Source organism: Zingiber officinale, chromosome 1B (genome assembly GCF_018446385.1).
Source record: "Zingiber officinale cultivar Zhangliang chromosome 1B, Zo_v1.1, whole genome shotgun sequence".
Taxonomy (NCBI): Eukaryota; Viridiplantae; Streptophyta; class Magnoliopsida; order Zingiberales; family Zingiberaceae; genus Zingiber; species Zingiber officinale.
Genome location: NC_055986.1, coordinates 10,360,567 through 10,375,987, shown reverse-complemented (window position 1 = coordinate 10,375,987; position 15,421 = coordinate 10,360,567). Strand labels below are relative to the sequence as shown.

At 38.5% G+C, this 15,421-nt stretch overlaps 1 protein-coding gene across 3 annotated transcripts; it reads right to left on the bottom strand.

The window, feature by feature from the left end:
* Positions 1–12,139, bottom strand: LOC122050297 (RNA pseudouridine synthase 5-like). 3 transcript variants are annotated; one of them, XM_042611219.1, is made up of 14 exons: positions 11,946–12,139; positions 11,796–11,853; positions 11,677–11,704; positions 11,519–11,565; positions 9,978–10,068; positions 7,783–7,963; positions 7,499–7,586; positions 7,343–7,424; positions 6,468–6,543; positions 6,310–6,377; positions 5,583–5,652; positions 1,422–1,500; positions 1,192–1,285; positions 1–350 (listed from the first exon to the last, which is right to left on the bottom strand). In XM_042611219.1, the coding sequence occupies exons 1-14, from the start codon at positions 12,091–12,093 to the stop codon at positions 282–284; spliced, it is 1,179 nt and encodes a 392-aa protein (XP_042467153.1). In that variant the 5' UTR covers positions 12,094–12,139; the 3' UTR covers positions 1–281. The 3 variants fall into 3 exon arrangements, with proteins under 3 accessions (XP_042467153.1, XP_042467160.1, XP_042467166.1); XM_042611226.1 differs by having other exon boundaries at positions 1,197–1,285; XM_042611232.1 differs by having other exon boundaries at positions 11,682–11,704; positions 11,946–11,988.
* Between the last annotated feature and the right edge of the window lie 3,282 nt (positions 12,140–15,421).

Sequence of the window (15,421 nt, the reverse complement as noted above, 5' to 3'; positions counted from 1 at the left end):
TTTAAATAGTGGTTTAAAGTCAAAACCACGACGAAGTAGTTTTGACATTCTGAGCAATATCAAATAAGGTATGCCATCCTTCAATAGAACAAAAAGATATGGTTAATTTGAGAATGAAGCGGTCATAATTCTCATAAACAAATATACATAAAAGAAATTACATAACCATCCTCCAGCAATGATTGACATTTGATGTAATGACCAAAACTTATGGAAAATTTCCAATAATTGAGAGCAATAATGAGTGAGACATGTTTCAAGGGCTTCATTGCTTGCACTGATTATATGTTTTGATGTCGCTCAGCTTCTGTCTGGAGGATGGCAGGCAGTGGAGCAACAATTTCTACTCTCTGCAAGGAAAATCAAATAAATTAAACCAATAATACAGTCAAATTGCCAAGTTTACCAGATGCATGGTATCAATAGCAGAGCACTTTAGCTAATTACAAAATTCACCAAAGATGCAAAATAATAGAGAAGAAGCCAATACAAAAATGGCTTGTTTAGATTCGCCAAAAATTTCTTGGCATATCTGGTAAATTGCAAATCTGCAGAGTTACAGGCATAACTACCTTGGAATAAATTTCTTAAACTCACATTGGAAGTAGTGACCTGAAGTAGAATTTTACTTCAGGAATCACCACCATTCAAGTGTGAACTAATCTGGTTGATGACTATACTTTCACCTTTAAATAAACAAAATCTTATATAGTCCTATCCACATACAATCCTAATATAAACAAACGTGTTTGCTTTGCTTTAATCTGGCGACTGGTCTGAGCCATAGTCATATACCTGAGGCGTGCACAGGCTATGTCATGCAATTAGATAAACTGCGAATGCCACTATTTTGTTTTGGCCTGGTTCATGCTCAGAGTGACAAGCACACAAACCAGCAGGAACTTTTAACGTACTTCCAACATTTATTTAAGAAACATTTTAGGGATCAAAACATCGTGTTTTGTTCAATCAATCAGATGTATGTTACAAAACATGGAAGTTAGATTGTTGATTTCTCTATCATCTTAGCATAAACCAAAAAGCTGCTAGTTTATGTTCTCTAGCATTTCTAATATTTCAAAATTTCTGCTAAAGAGAATGGAGGTTCGAGTGCTAATACCATACAAATGTCTCCCATAGATAACCTATTTCAAGGTATCAAATGATCAAGAAAAACAAGTAAACAATTACCTTACTTGTAATTGGATGATCAAGGAAGAGCTTATGTGCATGCAAGTAATAACCACAATCTCCAGGTACAGCTTGCATTGGCTTCTGATATCCCCTGAGGGAATAAAAACGATAAAATCATAATAAAAAGCATATATTATAAAAAGGTAAACGAGAAATCAATAAATCATTAAATTATCTCAAAACCTCACAGTTTATCACAAACATTATAAAAAACAAGACTGACATACCCATCATTCGCAAAACAATCACCGATAGACTCCGACTCAAAAGCTTTAGGTTGCCCACCAATGTCATAAAGAGGATCACCTGCTTAGTTGTGACAAAAGAGCATGTCAAATTCATACCATTGCGATGAAAATATAAATCGTTTAGTAAATGCTCTTAGCCAGCATAAACCTTGACAAAGTGCCCAAAAAACGTTCATCTTGCTTTAAATACCCAAAACAAATACAGAACTCAGTATTGAGGTGATAATAAAATTAGATATATTACAATTCTCTCTTATGGGCACTGATAAGGAATTTTATAAATGGGGCCATTGTTGTTGGGTGTCTGACCTCCCCGAGCCACTGCACTAAGGCAAAATACCCTCCGTGATTTACTATCTTGCCGTGGGGCTCGGCCTGGGATAAGCAATATCACATTTTGCTCAAATAAATGGGGTCATTGTTTGGGAATTTTCGATCAAGAGTTTTTTTTTTGGCACGTGTGCATGCATTTGCCACATAAGCATCAACACAAATAAAAAAATATATAAAAATAAATAAAAGGCTACTCACACCTACAAATATAACAACAACTAAACTTTATCCCACTAGGAGGGATTGGCAATATGGATCCTTCTATGTCATTGGGCTCTATCCTCTATTATATCATCATTTATATTTAAATAAATTTTATCTTGTTTTATTTTTGTTAACCTAGCCTTTTTTGATCTTCCTTTTCCTTGTTTAATATGGACATTTGTCATAATTTCACATCGCCTAACGTAAGCATTTATTGGTTGTCTAAGTAAATGTCCGTACAATCTTAAAGGTGTCTCCCGGAGTTTTCCTTCAATAAGTGCAATCTGACTTTCTCTAATATTTTTATTTCTTATCTTATTCATCCTTGTATGTCCGCACATGCACCTTAACATCTTCATATCTACAACTCTCATCTTCTGCTCATGTACTCGCATCATAACCCAACATTCAGTTCCATATAACATAGCAGATCTAACCATCTTTTTATAAAACTTACCTTTAAGTCTTAGAGGTACTTTACGATCACAAAGAACACCTGACGTTATCCTCCATTTCAACCATCCCGCTTGTATTATGTAAAACATATCTCTCAATTCCTTCATCATTTTGCATAAATAATCCTAAATCCTTAAAACTCAACGACTCATCATCTCATATCTTAACAATTATCTCATTACATCTAATATTGTTAAATTTCATATATTCTGTTTTTACTCTACTAAGCCTAAAATCTTTTACTTCTAACATTTCCTACTAAGATTCAAGTTTAACATTTACTCTTTCACGTGTCTCATCTATCAAAACAATATCTGCAAACGACATACATCGTGGTATTGTATCTTGGATGTATCTAGTGAGCTCATCCATGATTAGTGTAAAAAGATAGGACTTAGAGTTGATCCTTGATATAACTCTATCTCTATGAGAAATGTTTCGATTAATCTGTCTAAAGTCTTCACTCTTGTCATTACATCCTCGTACATATCCTTAATTAGTTCAATATACGCTATACTAGCACCTCTCTTTTCTAACGTTCTCCATATAATTTCTATCATAAGCTTTTTCTAGATCAACGAATACCATCTATATATCTTGCTTTTGTTCTCGATACTTTTCAATGAGAAGATATATAATTCTATTGTGGACCTCCCAAGCAAAAAATCCAAATTAATTTTTGATCACCGTGGTCTTCTTCCTTAGTCTTTTTTTTATTACTCTTTCCCAAAGTTTCATAGTATAACTCACTAATTTAATACTCCTATAGTTTGCACAATTTTGTGTGTCGCCTTTATTCTTATATAAGGAAACTAGAGTACTTACTCTATTAGGCATTTTTTAAGTTTTCAATATCACGTTGAATAACTTTGTGAATCATTCAATACCTTCCACACCTCTATCGAAATATCTGATCTAACTGCTTTTCCATTTTGCATCTCATTTAAAGCTTACTCTACTTTTGAAATTTGAATTCTACGATAAAATAAAAAAAAAGATAGCCCGATGCACGAAGCTCCCGCCATGCGGGATCCCGAGGAAGGATCTATTGTACGCAGCCTTACCCTGTTTTTTGCAAGAGGTTGTTTCCAAGATTCGAACCCGTGACCTTTTGGTCACATGGCAACAACTTTACCGTTGCGCCAAGGCTCCCTTTCAAATTTGAATTCTACGATAAAAATTTAAATTTCTATACTCATTTGATTTACTTAAATTATCTAAATTAAATTGATCATCTAAACTTTGATCTTTTGTCTTCCTCTCTCTCGCTTTAGCTATTCTGTAAATATTTCTTTCCCCTTCTTTTGTATTCAATTTTGATATAAACATTCAAAAGTTTCACTCTTAGCTTCATTCACTGCTTGCTTAGCTACTTACATTTTTTAAAGTTTTTCTCATTTTAAAATCATATAATTCCTTATAGACTATTTATTTTTCCTTCACTTTATCCTGCACTTTCTCATTCCACCACCAAGATTCTTTACTTAGTAGTACACGTCCCTTTGACTTACTCTTGGTTATAATTTTCAACTTTGATATCATCTTATTCCATATCATATTCTAGTCGCTGTATATTTCTTCTAATACTTGTAATCCTACCATGTTCTTAAATATGTTTTGCTTCCTATCCTTTAACTTCCACCATTTAATTCTAGGAGTCGTGCATATTTTCCTTCTATTGATATTGTGTTTAAGGCATATATCCAACACTATTAAATATTAGGTAGTTAAATTTTCTCATGGATTGATTATGCAATCTTTACAAATCTTTCTATCATTTTTCCTAACCATAAGAAAGTCAATTTGTGATTTATTATTCCCACTTTTGAAGACGACCAAATATTCTTTTCTTTTCTTAAAAAACACATTAGCTAGTATAAGATCATGTGATGTCGCAAAATCCAATATAATTTTCCCTTCTTCATTTCTTGCTCCAAACCCATAACCCACATATTCCTCATTTACTCACACCTACAGATCCAATATGAAACTATTCATCATTTTCACTAAATGGCTTTCAACATAATGAGGAATGTTCAATACTAATTCCAGAATTAGGAAATCATGGTTAGGAATAACAACTCAACTATAAGAATAGAAAATGCCTATACTTGATGTGTTAGCCTATGCCAATTAACCCATGTCTTCATGACAGTCTACAAATATAGAAGCAGATTCTGGAAGCCCAACAATGCTGCACAAAACACTTATAACCGCTTATTCAGATTGGAAAATTTGATTTATTAACTGAAAAGGCTAATCCCAAAGTGTTTATATCCAAGTTAACGCTAGTTCATCCTTCAAGACTACATACTCCCTTAATTAATTCACAATTTTCCATGTGGACTGATCTGAGGTGTCATCTCGCCCACAAATTTGATGTTCTAATCAAGGCCCAATGTCTAACTATCTTAGCATTATCCTAGTCCATAACATGTGAAGCCCATGGCGGCTCAACTGTCAAAGGTAGCTGTCCAAAAATTTGAATAAGCCTAGGACTATGTATGCTCTAATACTGTGTATAACAATCCACCCAAAAAAGCAACTTAATTATCTGTTGGCAATTTTTTTTTCTGCACTTGCATTTATTGTTGCCATACCAACAAATGGACTCACATGAGACAATTGTACTCTTACAAATGTTCATTCTAACTACTCTGCAAGTGATCAGTTGGTGGCTTTCTTCAATTGCTTATTTCAGAATTTAAGCTATTACAGATTAACTAACTACAACATTACCCATTATCTCATTCATTGCAGAATGAAGACTCCAGTTAGCATTCTTTTTTCCTTTAACAATATGCAGTTGATAATGTTTATGAGAAACTCAGCATCCCATATTCCTCAAATTGCCAGGATCACTTGGCAGAATTTTACTTTTGAGGAACGTTAGCGACAACCTAACAGGTACTAAGGACCCAAGGTAGAAGGATAGCAAATGGAATACCGCATGTCGATGACAAAAGAATGCCCAAACACAGTAGAGTCTAAAAACTGAAATTCTTGAAATGTGTATTTCAACAATCAACAAAATTATAGCAGGCAGTTAAAAAGTTAATTACAGCTTTTATTTATATTGGACAAGGAAGTAAGAAGCATACAACTTAAACTCCAGCACAAACAAAAAGAAGTTCAAATGTAACGCACCTACAAGTGGATGGCCAACAAATGCAAGATGGATGCGAATTTGATGTGGTCGACCAGAATGGATCTCAACCTTTCAATATTCCAAAGGGCATATTAAGAAATCATAAAACAATTGTAGCTAACACATGTCAGGTTAAACTATCTAAAAAAGGATGATCCAATCCATAGTATCTTGAAAACGATAAGCATTTGGCATTGCACACATGGAACACAATGGTTCCTCTACAAGTAATATAGTTCAAATAAATAATGCAACAAAAGAATTAAGACTTAAATATCGAAAATCAAAAGGATAAGATATGAGAGAAGTGAAATAGCAAGAATGAGCTCTCTAGCAATGAGTGAGGTAAATGAAAGTATGCTAATGCTCACATAAAAAGAAATAATATCGTAGTTCATTCACTAGTAAAGGAACATAATTTACTATATTTGCTACTGTTCAGCCCCTTCCTCAGAATTTCCTGTTTTCTACTATACAAGCAAAAGCATTAGTTATGAAAAGTAAACAGAGACAAATGATTTTAGGCTGCTGATATGCATTGAAGAAGTTAAGCATAAGCCCACGAGCAAAAAATTAACAAGGATACACTCTGAAGCAAAAAAGATAAAGAGGCTTCACTAATTCAGTTCTCCACATGTAGTTTCAATAATGCAGATTAGCTTTGATGAGGATAAGAACATAGGAAAATATAGTAAGTAGATCCTGAGCATATGTTCAATAATATACCTGCACCAAAGTTTGGTTTCTCTGATCATCTCTTTCAAGAACTTGCATTCTGCTCAGTGCTGGCTTCCCTGTGTACAATTTTACCATTCAAGATGAAAAATCTAACAAATACTTCTGAAGAAAATAAAACTGATAGTCTGGATCAGAAAGAAAATGACCTGATGAAGAAGCTACATAAAGTCCCTTCGCTACTCCTGGATAATTGATTGTACCAATGGGCTGCCTGATTACCAACTACAAAGGAAATATTGGCTAGTGTTAAAGAGAAAACTTGCACGTACTTTACCACCAGAATCTTGACATCAATAGACTTCTCTCAATAAGTTTCATTTGAATGACTAAGAACACATAGAAGAACAAATAACTCCTATATTCCATGTCAAAAAGATATCCTTGTTTCTGCTAGAGAAATGAAAACAGAGTAAAGTTCCCAAAAATGCAAAAGAACTCATAGTAACACAGAATTCCTGGAAATGTTGACAATATTTATCTCCTACCAACAACACTATGGCAATTCTGTGATATATAAAACATGTTATCCACATGTTGACAATATTTATCTCCAAAAAAATTCAAGAGGTATGGCTATAACTCCAATTTGAATTAAATTTATATAAAAGATGTCTTTATGGAATATAACAATAAAAGTAATATTTATACATTGAAGTCATTGAAGGACATATACATATAAACAAATGCAACCCAATTCTGACAAGATACTAAATTTGAATGACTTTCCTCATTATAAAGCAACCTAGACCTCTCTCTAACAATGCAGGATAATAACTCAGAGAGAAAAATGATGGCAAAAAATGGTTTTACCTAAATTGTTTCCTGCAAAAGCATCACATACTAACCATAGGCATCAGAGTTTTTCTTACACAAACTCTCAAACATATTAACAAAAATAAAGCATGAACAATAGGTTGCTAAAGAACACTTTTATATATTCTTTAGCATAAATTGTTCATTTAAGATTTCAATCAATATCAGAATACACAAGAAAAAAAGTATGCTAGGCGAACAAATTCACCTCATCTTTTTTAATAATACCACCAACTAATGCTCGATAGTATTTTGAGATGTTTCGTGGTTTACCAAGCTCCATTTCACCCCTACAAATGCATTAGTTCTTGATGTGCTAAAAACACTCAAATAAACAAAGATATCCAATAAAAATCTGCCTAACCTGTCATCCCCAGCAAATATGGCACCACTAGCAAAATAGGCCGCAAGACGACACTTAGCAAGTTTTGTCTTAGCACAAAGCAATATACCTGATATATAGAATCAATTACCTTAAAAGTGATTAAATACTTCTCGACTTGCCACACTGACAAGTAACAACAGTAGTCATAACTTGGAAAGTAGTTATTATTCTTAGAATAGTCAAAGTACTAATCAAATGTAGGCGATTACACATACAATCTGTAGAATCTGTATAACACTATACATGGACAAACTAAATTAAACCTGATGTGCCCCTCCCCAATCGATGTACGGGAACAGGATGAGTTTCTTGTGACTTTGATCTTTTAGAACTGTTACATGCGAGAAAATTCCATTCTTTCCATTGAAGCTGCATTAGAACAGTTCTCTGCTGAAAAAGGCCTCCAGGTAGAACTTGCAAACCTGACGGTTTATTTAAAGCAACCTAAGAACCAAAGAAAAGGAAGTAAATACACCTTTTTTGCATCATGCAGTTCCTGTTCTATAGTTGCATTGACAATAAAAAAACTGGAACCAAGTGAAGGTCCTGCTCTTATGAGAAACAATATTACAGGAGAACCATACAATCCACTATGTTTAAATTATAAGCAGTTATGACAGCAATACTGCTAGCAGTATTCAATTAAAGAAGGCAATTGGTTACCAATAGACCTACAAGTATAACACTAGGGATGGAGTATTCAAGTCAGAAGGCCAAAAAGCAAAATTTGCTATCTGATGGGTCTCCAAGTTCCCTTGCCTATACACTTGGAGGATTCTTCAATATGTTCACATGATCATTTGTCACAGTTAGGTCAGTTGAATAAAAGACCTTCATCAGCTAAAATTTAAAAGAAGCAAAAGCTTAAGTATGCAATTGCTGGATACAAAACCATGAGAACAGTTTCAAGTCTTCACACTTGAAATCAACAACTCCAATGCATATATGATGACTTCGGACAAACTATAATTTTGTCCATGCTCACAATCTATCAATGAAGCCCCTATGCCATTAGTTTAGGTACTTATAACATTGTGATAGTGTTACTGACTATCTAGCCATTTTAAAAGGATTTTTTATGTTTTGTTCAAATGTTCTATCAGCTTATATAATGCACACATGGTAGGACTAGAAAAAGAGAAATGAAGGAAATATATACATAAGAGACAAGATAAAAGCAAACTAACCAACGGATCCAGAATATATAACATTGCCACTCATATCATCATTTTATGACTCTCTAATGTCACAAGATCAAGTTTTCACTTTAGATTCATAACTGGATCCTAACCTTTTTCACTTTCCAGAGGCATTAGTGATTGATCTCATACTCTGCATAATCTAACTAAAGAAAGTTTTTGTCATCTTGTCAAATTCTAGTTGAATCCACGAAAAGAAGCAGCTTAGTTAACTTGAATAAATCCAAGAGCTTGTTAATTTTCCTTGCACTTGTTATGGTGAAGGTTTCAAGAAGCATGTGCAATATGTGGAGTACATGCAATCTACATTAGAAATTATTTATACTGAGAAAAATTCTTTAAGTGTATATACAACAATGTATACTGATCAACCTATCCAGTCCATAATTACATTGGAAAATAATACATGTAATCATACACTTGAAAAAAAAATATATTTTTCAACAAACTACATTAATCAACAATGTTCAAATCATGGTTTTAAATCACTTTCTGTGACAATTGGCAGAGAATTTACTCGATTCATCTATATCAATAGCTACCAACCCTCTGTCTTAGCATATATCAAAAAAATACTAGGCTTGAAGACAGAATAGAGTAAAGACAAAGTTCCGTGGCAGAGCTAGGTGAGTTTGCAACAAATGACCAAAGCACATGGAGGCTTTGCATGAGTCTCTCAACATAGTGAATGATGGAGTTCAGTTGCACCTTGAATATTGACAGTGGAGGTGATTAGCAATGAGGATCAAAAATTAACAATCCCACTGAGGAGAGGTGTGAAGAGAATAAGAATCATAATTGAGCATGTATTAACTAAATCGTAACTTATTACGTACAGGCAGATGCCTATGCCGTCAAATGGACTTTTTGTTTAAACATTGATCATGGTATGTGAAAATCATTGACTAAAAATAAAGAATATAAGAAATTCAGTTTTGTATAATAAGTAATTCTGTTCTATTTTAATACTACATCAATGCAAAAGGATGAAAGATGGACTAGGAAAATGTACATGAATTGCTTGTTACAAAAGTATACTCCTTATCTTTTAATTTCTCTCCTTCCGTAATTTTGCAGTCATATCGTAGTAGAACAATATTCCTGAATGATTCAGGATTCAATAAGCTTGAAACTACAAGTGAGGATTTGTCATTTCTGACTCTTAAAGTTGACCAAAAAGCTACATTGATCTGTTGCAATAAAATTCAGGAACCTATACCAGTTACCATATATGAAATTTAGCCTGAGTAAAGGCATACCATGTCATTATCATCATAAAGAACTTCAAGCAAGTATGGTGTGGAAGGCTCTGTCCAAGGAAGACGATGGTAAACAACTTGGAGACCATCTCTAAAGAAAAACAACAAAGCGTTAAAACAAAAATGGTATCAACAGCTAGAGTATCCTAACTAGTGAAATCCAACTGTAGCAGATTGAGAATTGTGTAAAAAAAATCATGGCAAGTTACAAAATGCATGCTTGTTATGCCCAAATATTTATTTAACCCATAGCCATTTAATTGAGTTTCTATTTGAAATTTGGCACTAGAGTAAATTTAAATTGGATACAAGTGCATTGAATTAGAGTCAATTGAGTTCAAGTTGGGTTTACAGTGGATTAAATCGAATTCAGGGTTTGATTGAACTTGTTTGGGCTCAAACTGGGTTGAAATTGAGCCACATTTATGATTGCAAGATTTTGCTGCCAGATTTAGGTTCTGCCATTGTGTCATCATTAATCATGTTTGATCAAAGTTTTAGTATTTGTTTCACTACGTTCTAGCTGGATTTATTGTTTAAGTAATGGATTTTGTGGACCTATTAGGTTGTTTGGTTGATTCTTCGATGTGAATTTATGCTTCATTTGTGTGGTTAATTGCTTATGGTTTATTTGACTTACTATAGACCATTGCTTCACATTGAGCCACCATGCTATGAGATAGCAGATGAGTACGAAGTGTTGAATGCAACAATATCAAACTATTGCATTATGACTCATGAGGCAGTTGTATGTATGTTTAAGCAGGCATACAGTGACTTGAACTGGGGTTAGAATGCAGAGAAATTCATTAATCACACTCATGAGTTACAAGTTGACATGCAGGTTGATATATTATTAGTTTTGTGCTACACTTATTAGTCATCATTGCGTGTTGTCGTACTTGTTGGTAGTTGATTGTTGCATTAGGTGTAGTGTGTTCTTACACTTTTTAAAAGCTACATCAACTATTGGTGTTGTTATTACACATTGAAAGAATTTTTGTTGCATTTGTTGTGACTAGTAGGATACATTGTCACAGTGTCGTTGTACTTTTATCGGTAGTCAAATCATACATTACATTTATGTTTGCCGGATTTCTACACAACACCTTCTAATTCATTGCTGTTGCCTCCAATTTTAGGTATGGATGTCAATATGGTTATGCTAAATTTGTGAGAGTAATTGTAGGAACCCAATAAAGATTTATACTATACTAAATTATGCTCCAACACTACTAATTTTACTACATATCAGGCTACGCTGTTGTAGGCAATATCAACTAACATGTAGATTGTCCCTAGGCAAGGCCTAATGGCATGTGTGCTACATCACATTAGCACCTACTGACATGCAACCAATTGCAGATCTGATTTTGGCATACAGATAATTAGTAAAAAAGGTTGTTCCACCAAGCATGGAAGAACAAAAGGGAATGTTTTTAGCATTTATTTTATTATAAAAATACCAAATAGAATTACCTACACTAGGTTTATGGACAAGCATGCACAAAACTTGATAAGAACTAAACAAGAATAATTACCTAAGCATGTACATAGGATCTGTAACTACCTCCCCATTAACCGTTATCTGGGAGGATAAAAAAATAAAATATGTTCAGTATACCAAAAAAAAAGTCTTTCCGATGCAAAAGAAACAGAATATGGACAGATTGTATCAACACTCAGAAAGTCATCAAACCTGACCATTCTGAATCCTCTGAAACCAGCTGGCCAAGGAACCAATAGAATAAATAAGACATTATTCCAAAACAACAAAACATATAGAACAACTTCCGTAGGCTTGGGAGGCCGACCAACCCTTGCAATGGTGCCGAATTCTTGTACTTGGTGGAGTAGAACTCAATCAGAGTCGTAGCTGTTTAAATCAGAGTGAGCTGAAGTATCGGAAAACCAATCAAAAGCTCCAATTTCGACGAAACAGAAGGAGAAAAAAAAGGGAAACCGAACTGAGACCACTGCCGCTGGATCGGACGACGTCAGTGTACAGAAGTCCTTCGTTGAGTTCAGGCCAGGGAACCCCAAAAGAGTAAAGCGGCAAAGACGACGGCGAAGTCAGGTGGGAAGACGAAGTGGTGGCGGTGCCGGCGGCAGCCATCGAAGCGGCGTACGGCAGCGGGTACGGGGACGGGAGGGAACCTAACTCGAAGAGGATGCATAATAAAGGAAGCAGGCAAATCGGATCTGTTAAATGGTTTTCTACCAAACCCGTTTGTTCCTCTCTATCGGGCCTATTTTCATGAAGGACGCTTGTTAAAACGAATGTTGAAATTATTGGTATCAATTATTTATATCTAGAAAAGGTAGAATAATATTCTTCCATGTGGCGGTGAATATTCTAAGAGGCCAGATCACCTGTCTATAAAAATTAAATAATCATTTGTAATTATAATTATATCATAATCCTGATTCAATTATAATTAATTATAATATTTTTTTAGATTTATCTTCGCAACTAGTGAATATTGATTAAGGGCAGAGGAGTAATTAAGAGAATGAGAGAACTATTTTGGTCATTTTACTATAGCAGCCCTTCTTAGGGCACTGTTCACATAGAAAAGAAGAGGCTTCGTTTTTTGGAGTTCCAGGCACCTCTCCTCTTCCTTCTCTCCGTCGTCACGACGAACCAAGGGGGAGAGAGTTTCTCCTTCGTCTCTCGCCGCCGCCTCGCGCACAGGGGTCTTCTTCTCCGCCGCGACGACGAACTGAGGGGACTGGTTCAGGTTTCGAGTGGGCTGCCGAGAAGAGGGTCTTCTTCCTCCCTATCACGTTCCTCGCCGACGACGACGCTGGCCGCCAGCTACTCCTCTCCTTTTCTTCCTCTGGTTGTCCCTTCACCTCACCCACGCGACCCTCGTCTCAAACGTCGTCACCGTCGCTTCCTCTTGTGATGTCGTAGCCACCTCTCATCCTCCTTCGACGCTGCTATTTCATGTCCCATTCGTGAGTACCGCCGGCAACGCCAGCGGCCGTCGCCTCCTCTCCGCCATTCACACACAATGCCAGCGAGGCATACAGCAGCCGCCTCCCTTTCCACGCGGACACTGCCACTTTACCTCCTCTCTCGTCGCCTTCGCTAGCCGCACGGGTGCACGCCACCATTGCACGGGCCACCTCCCTTGTTTATCCGGTGGTTGCCACTTCCTAAGTTTGTCAGCACTCTAGTGGTCACCTTCCAGCGACAGCCTACCCATCGCCTTGGTCGACTCATTGCCTCAATCAATCCAGCACTCCTCAGCAATAGGCTCTGCTGTCGGCATCTTAGATCCGTCGGTCCGGTGTTCTAGCTCTCGATCCGCATTGTAGTTTGCCTCCGATGTCGTTTGGGTCCCTGAGCCCTCGCTGTCATTATGTTCTGACCTGACTTGTGTGATGTTTTATATGCCGGCCTGCATGCCGATTTCATATCCCGGTCTGCGTGCCAATGTCTTATTCCGGCATGCGTACCGATGTCATATCCCGGCTTGTGCACCGATGTCATAACTCGGACTACGTGTCGAGGTCGCATCAGTTTTTGTGTCACCGCATCCGGCTTCTCGTCGTTAGATCCAACTCTTCATCCAGCTCGACGTCATCTACTCTTCCGGGTCACACCAACTCGAGCAGTGTCCCATCCGAGGACGCCCCCCCGGCCAGCGAATGTTTTTCGTACTCACCCCTCATTTATTTTATTATTATATTATTAGTGATACGGTTAGTGATGGAGGGGCCCAAGAGGAAAGGATTGGAAAAGTCCAGGCTATGTGGCGATCAAAAGTTACGAGGAGGTGGCAGTCAATAATCATGGCGACTTGGCGTTCAAAAAGGGCAGGCTGACAGGGCAGTCAGGGCTCAGCATAGGCGGAAGCGGGTCGAGGTCGGCAGAGCTGAGCGGAGTCAGCCCGAGCTACAGACCTGCGGTGGAGGGCCAGGAAGTACAAAGTGCAGGACACAAGTCGAGGTCGGCAGAGCTGAGCAGAGGCCAAGAACTGGAGGTATAGGCCAACGAGTCAGGGTTGGCAGAGCTGAGCGGCCAGCTCTGGACCTGCGGTGGAGGGTCGGGAAGTACAAAGTCAGTGACGGGGCCAAGTCGGTCAGCGGTGAGTCGGCCGAGCTCTGAGACTGCGGTGGAGGCAGGAAGTACAAAGTGCGGGGCCTTGAGTCAGCCGAGCGGAGTCGGCCGAGCTCTGGACTGCGGTGGAGGCAGGAAGTACAAAGTGACGCAAGTCGAGGTCGGCAGAGCGCAGAGGCCAAGAACTGGAGGTGTAGGCCAACGAGTCAGGGTCGGCAGAGCGGAGCGGAGTCACAGGCCTGCGGTGGAGGGCCAGGGAATACAAAGTGCGGAGGTAAGTCGAGGTCGGCAGAGCTGAGCAGAGGCCAAGAACTGGAGGTATAGGCCAACGAGTCAGGGTCGGCAGAGCTGAGCGGAGTCAGCCCGAGCTACAGATCTGCGGTGAAGGGCCAGGAAGTACAAAGTGCAGGATGCAAGTCGAGGTCGGTAGAGCTAAGCAGAGGCCAAGAATTGGAAGTATAAGCCAACGGGTCGGGAGCGGCAGAGCTGATCAGAAGCGGCCCGAGCTACAGACCTGCGGTTGAGGGCCAGAAAGTACAAAGCGCAGGATGCAGGGTGAAGATCAGCGTAGCTAGGTCTAGACAGTTAGGGCTGCAGGTTTGCGAGTTGGAGGCCTGGAAGTGCGAACCACTGGTGCAGGCTGGTGCGCAGACACAATGAATCGGAGGAGCTAAGTGATAAGGGAGCGGAGAATCTCAACGGCCCGTCAGGGGTAATCATTACATACCAACAATGCGGGTGAAGGCGAAGGTTCCTGAAACGAAAAGATGCCCTCATAGCCAGTAGTAGCCTGCCAGCTGTCCCTCATTACAGGACAAAACCCAAGTGCGAAGGCGGAGGTTCCTAACAGAAAGATGCTCTCACAACAAATAGCAACGCGACAGGTGTCCTGGACTAGCGGACAAAGCCGGGTGTCTAACGTTTTCTGACAGGAGGGCAGGTTCTGGCAGGAGGACGCATAAAAGGGGAGAAATCCCTCGTACGCAGGTACGCGCACATACTCTCTCGTCACTTTTTTTTCCACAACTGTTTTTTCTTCGGCTTCTCTCTGTTCTTTCTGGGGAAAAAGGACCTGACTTGAGCGTCGGAGGGCCTGATCCGGGGACTTTTTCCCTGGGTTTCGGTCTCTAACGTGAAGGGGAGATCGTCTGAGTGTGTGCAGGGGTCCTGTAGCGGCGTCAGCCACCCGTGGGGAGCCTGCATCGCCCGCGACTTCCCGTCAACGCCCAGTCCACCGCGACCGGCCTCTGTCCGACTCAGCCTCCGGACGGGATCAAATTTGGCGCCGTCTGTGGGAAGACAAGAGCCTGTTCCGGAGCGTGAAGATGGAGGACTCCGGTCGAAGCTCTAGCCGGAGGATCAACGTGACTATGAC

Excerpts from the sequence above, each read along its gene's own strand:
- LOC122050297 (XM_042611219.1), bottom strand. The coding sequence starts at position 12,093 with ATGGCTGCCGCCGGCACCGCCACCACTTCGTCTTCCCACCTGACTTCG. Across the intron at positions 11,705-11,795 it reads AATTCGGCACCATTGCAAGG|CTGGTTTCAGAGGATTCAGA; the intron begins GTTGGTCGGCCT and ends TTCCTTGGCCAG. Across the intron at positions 6,544-7,342 it reads GTATTATTAAAAAAGATGAG|TTGGTAATCAGGCAGCCCAT; the intron begins GTGAATTTGTTC and ends TTTCCTTTGTAG.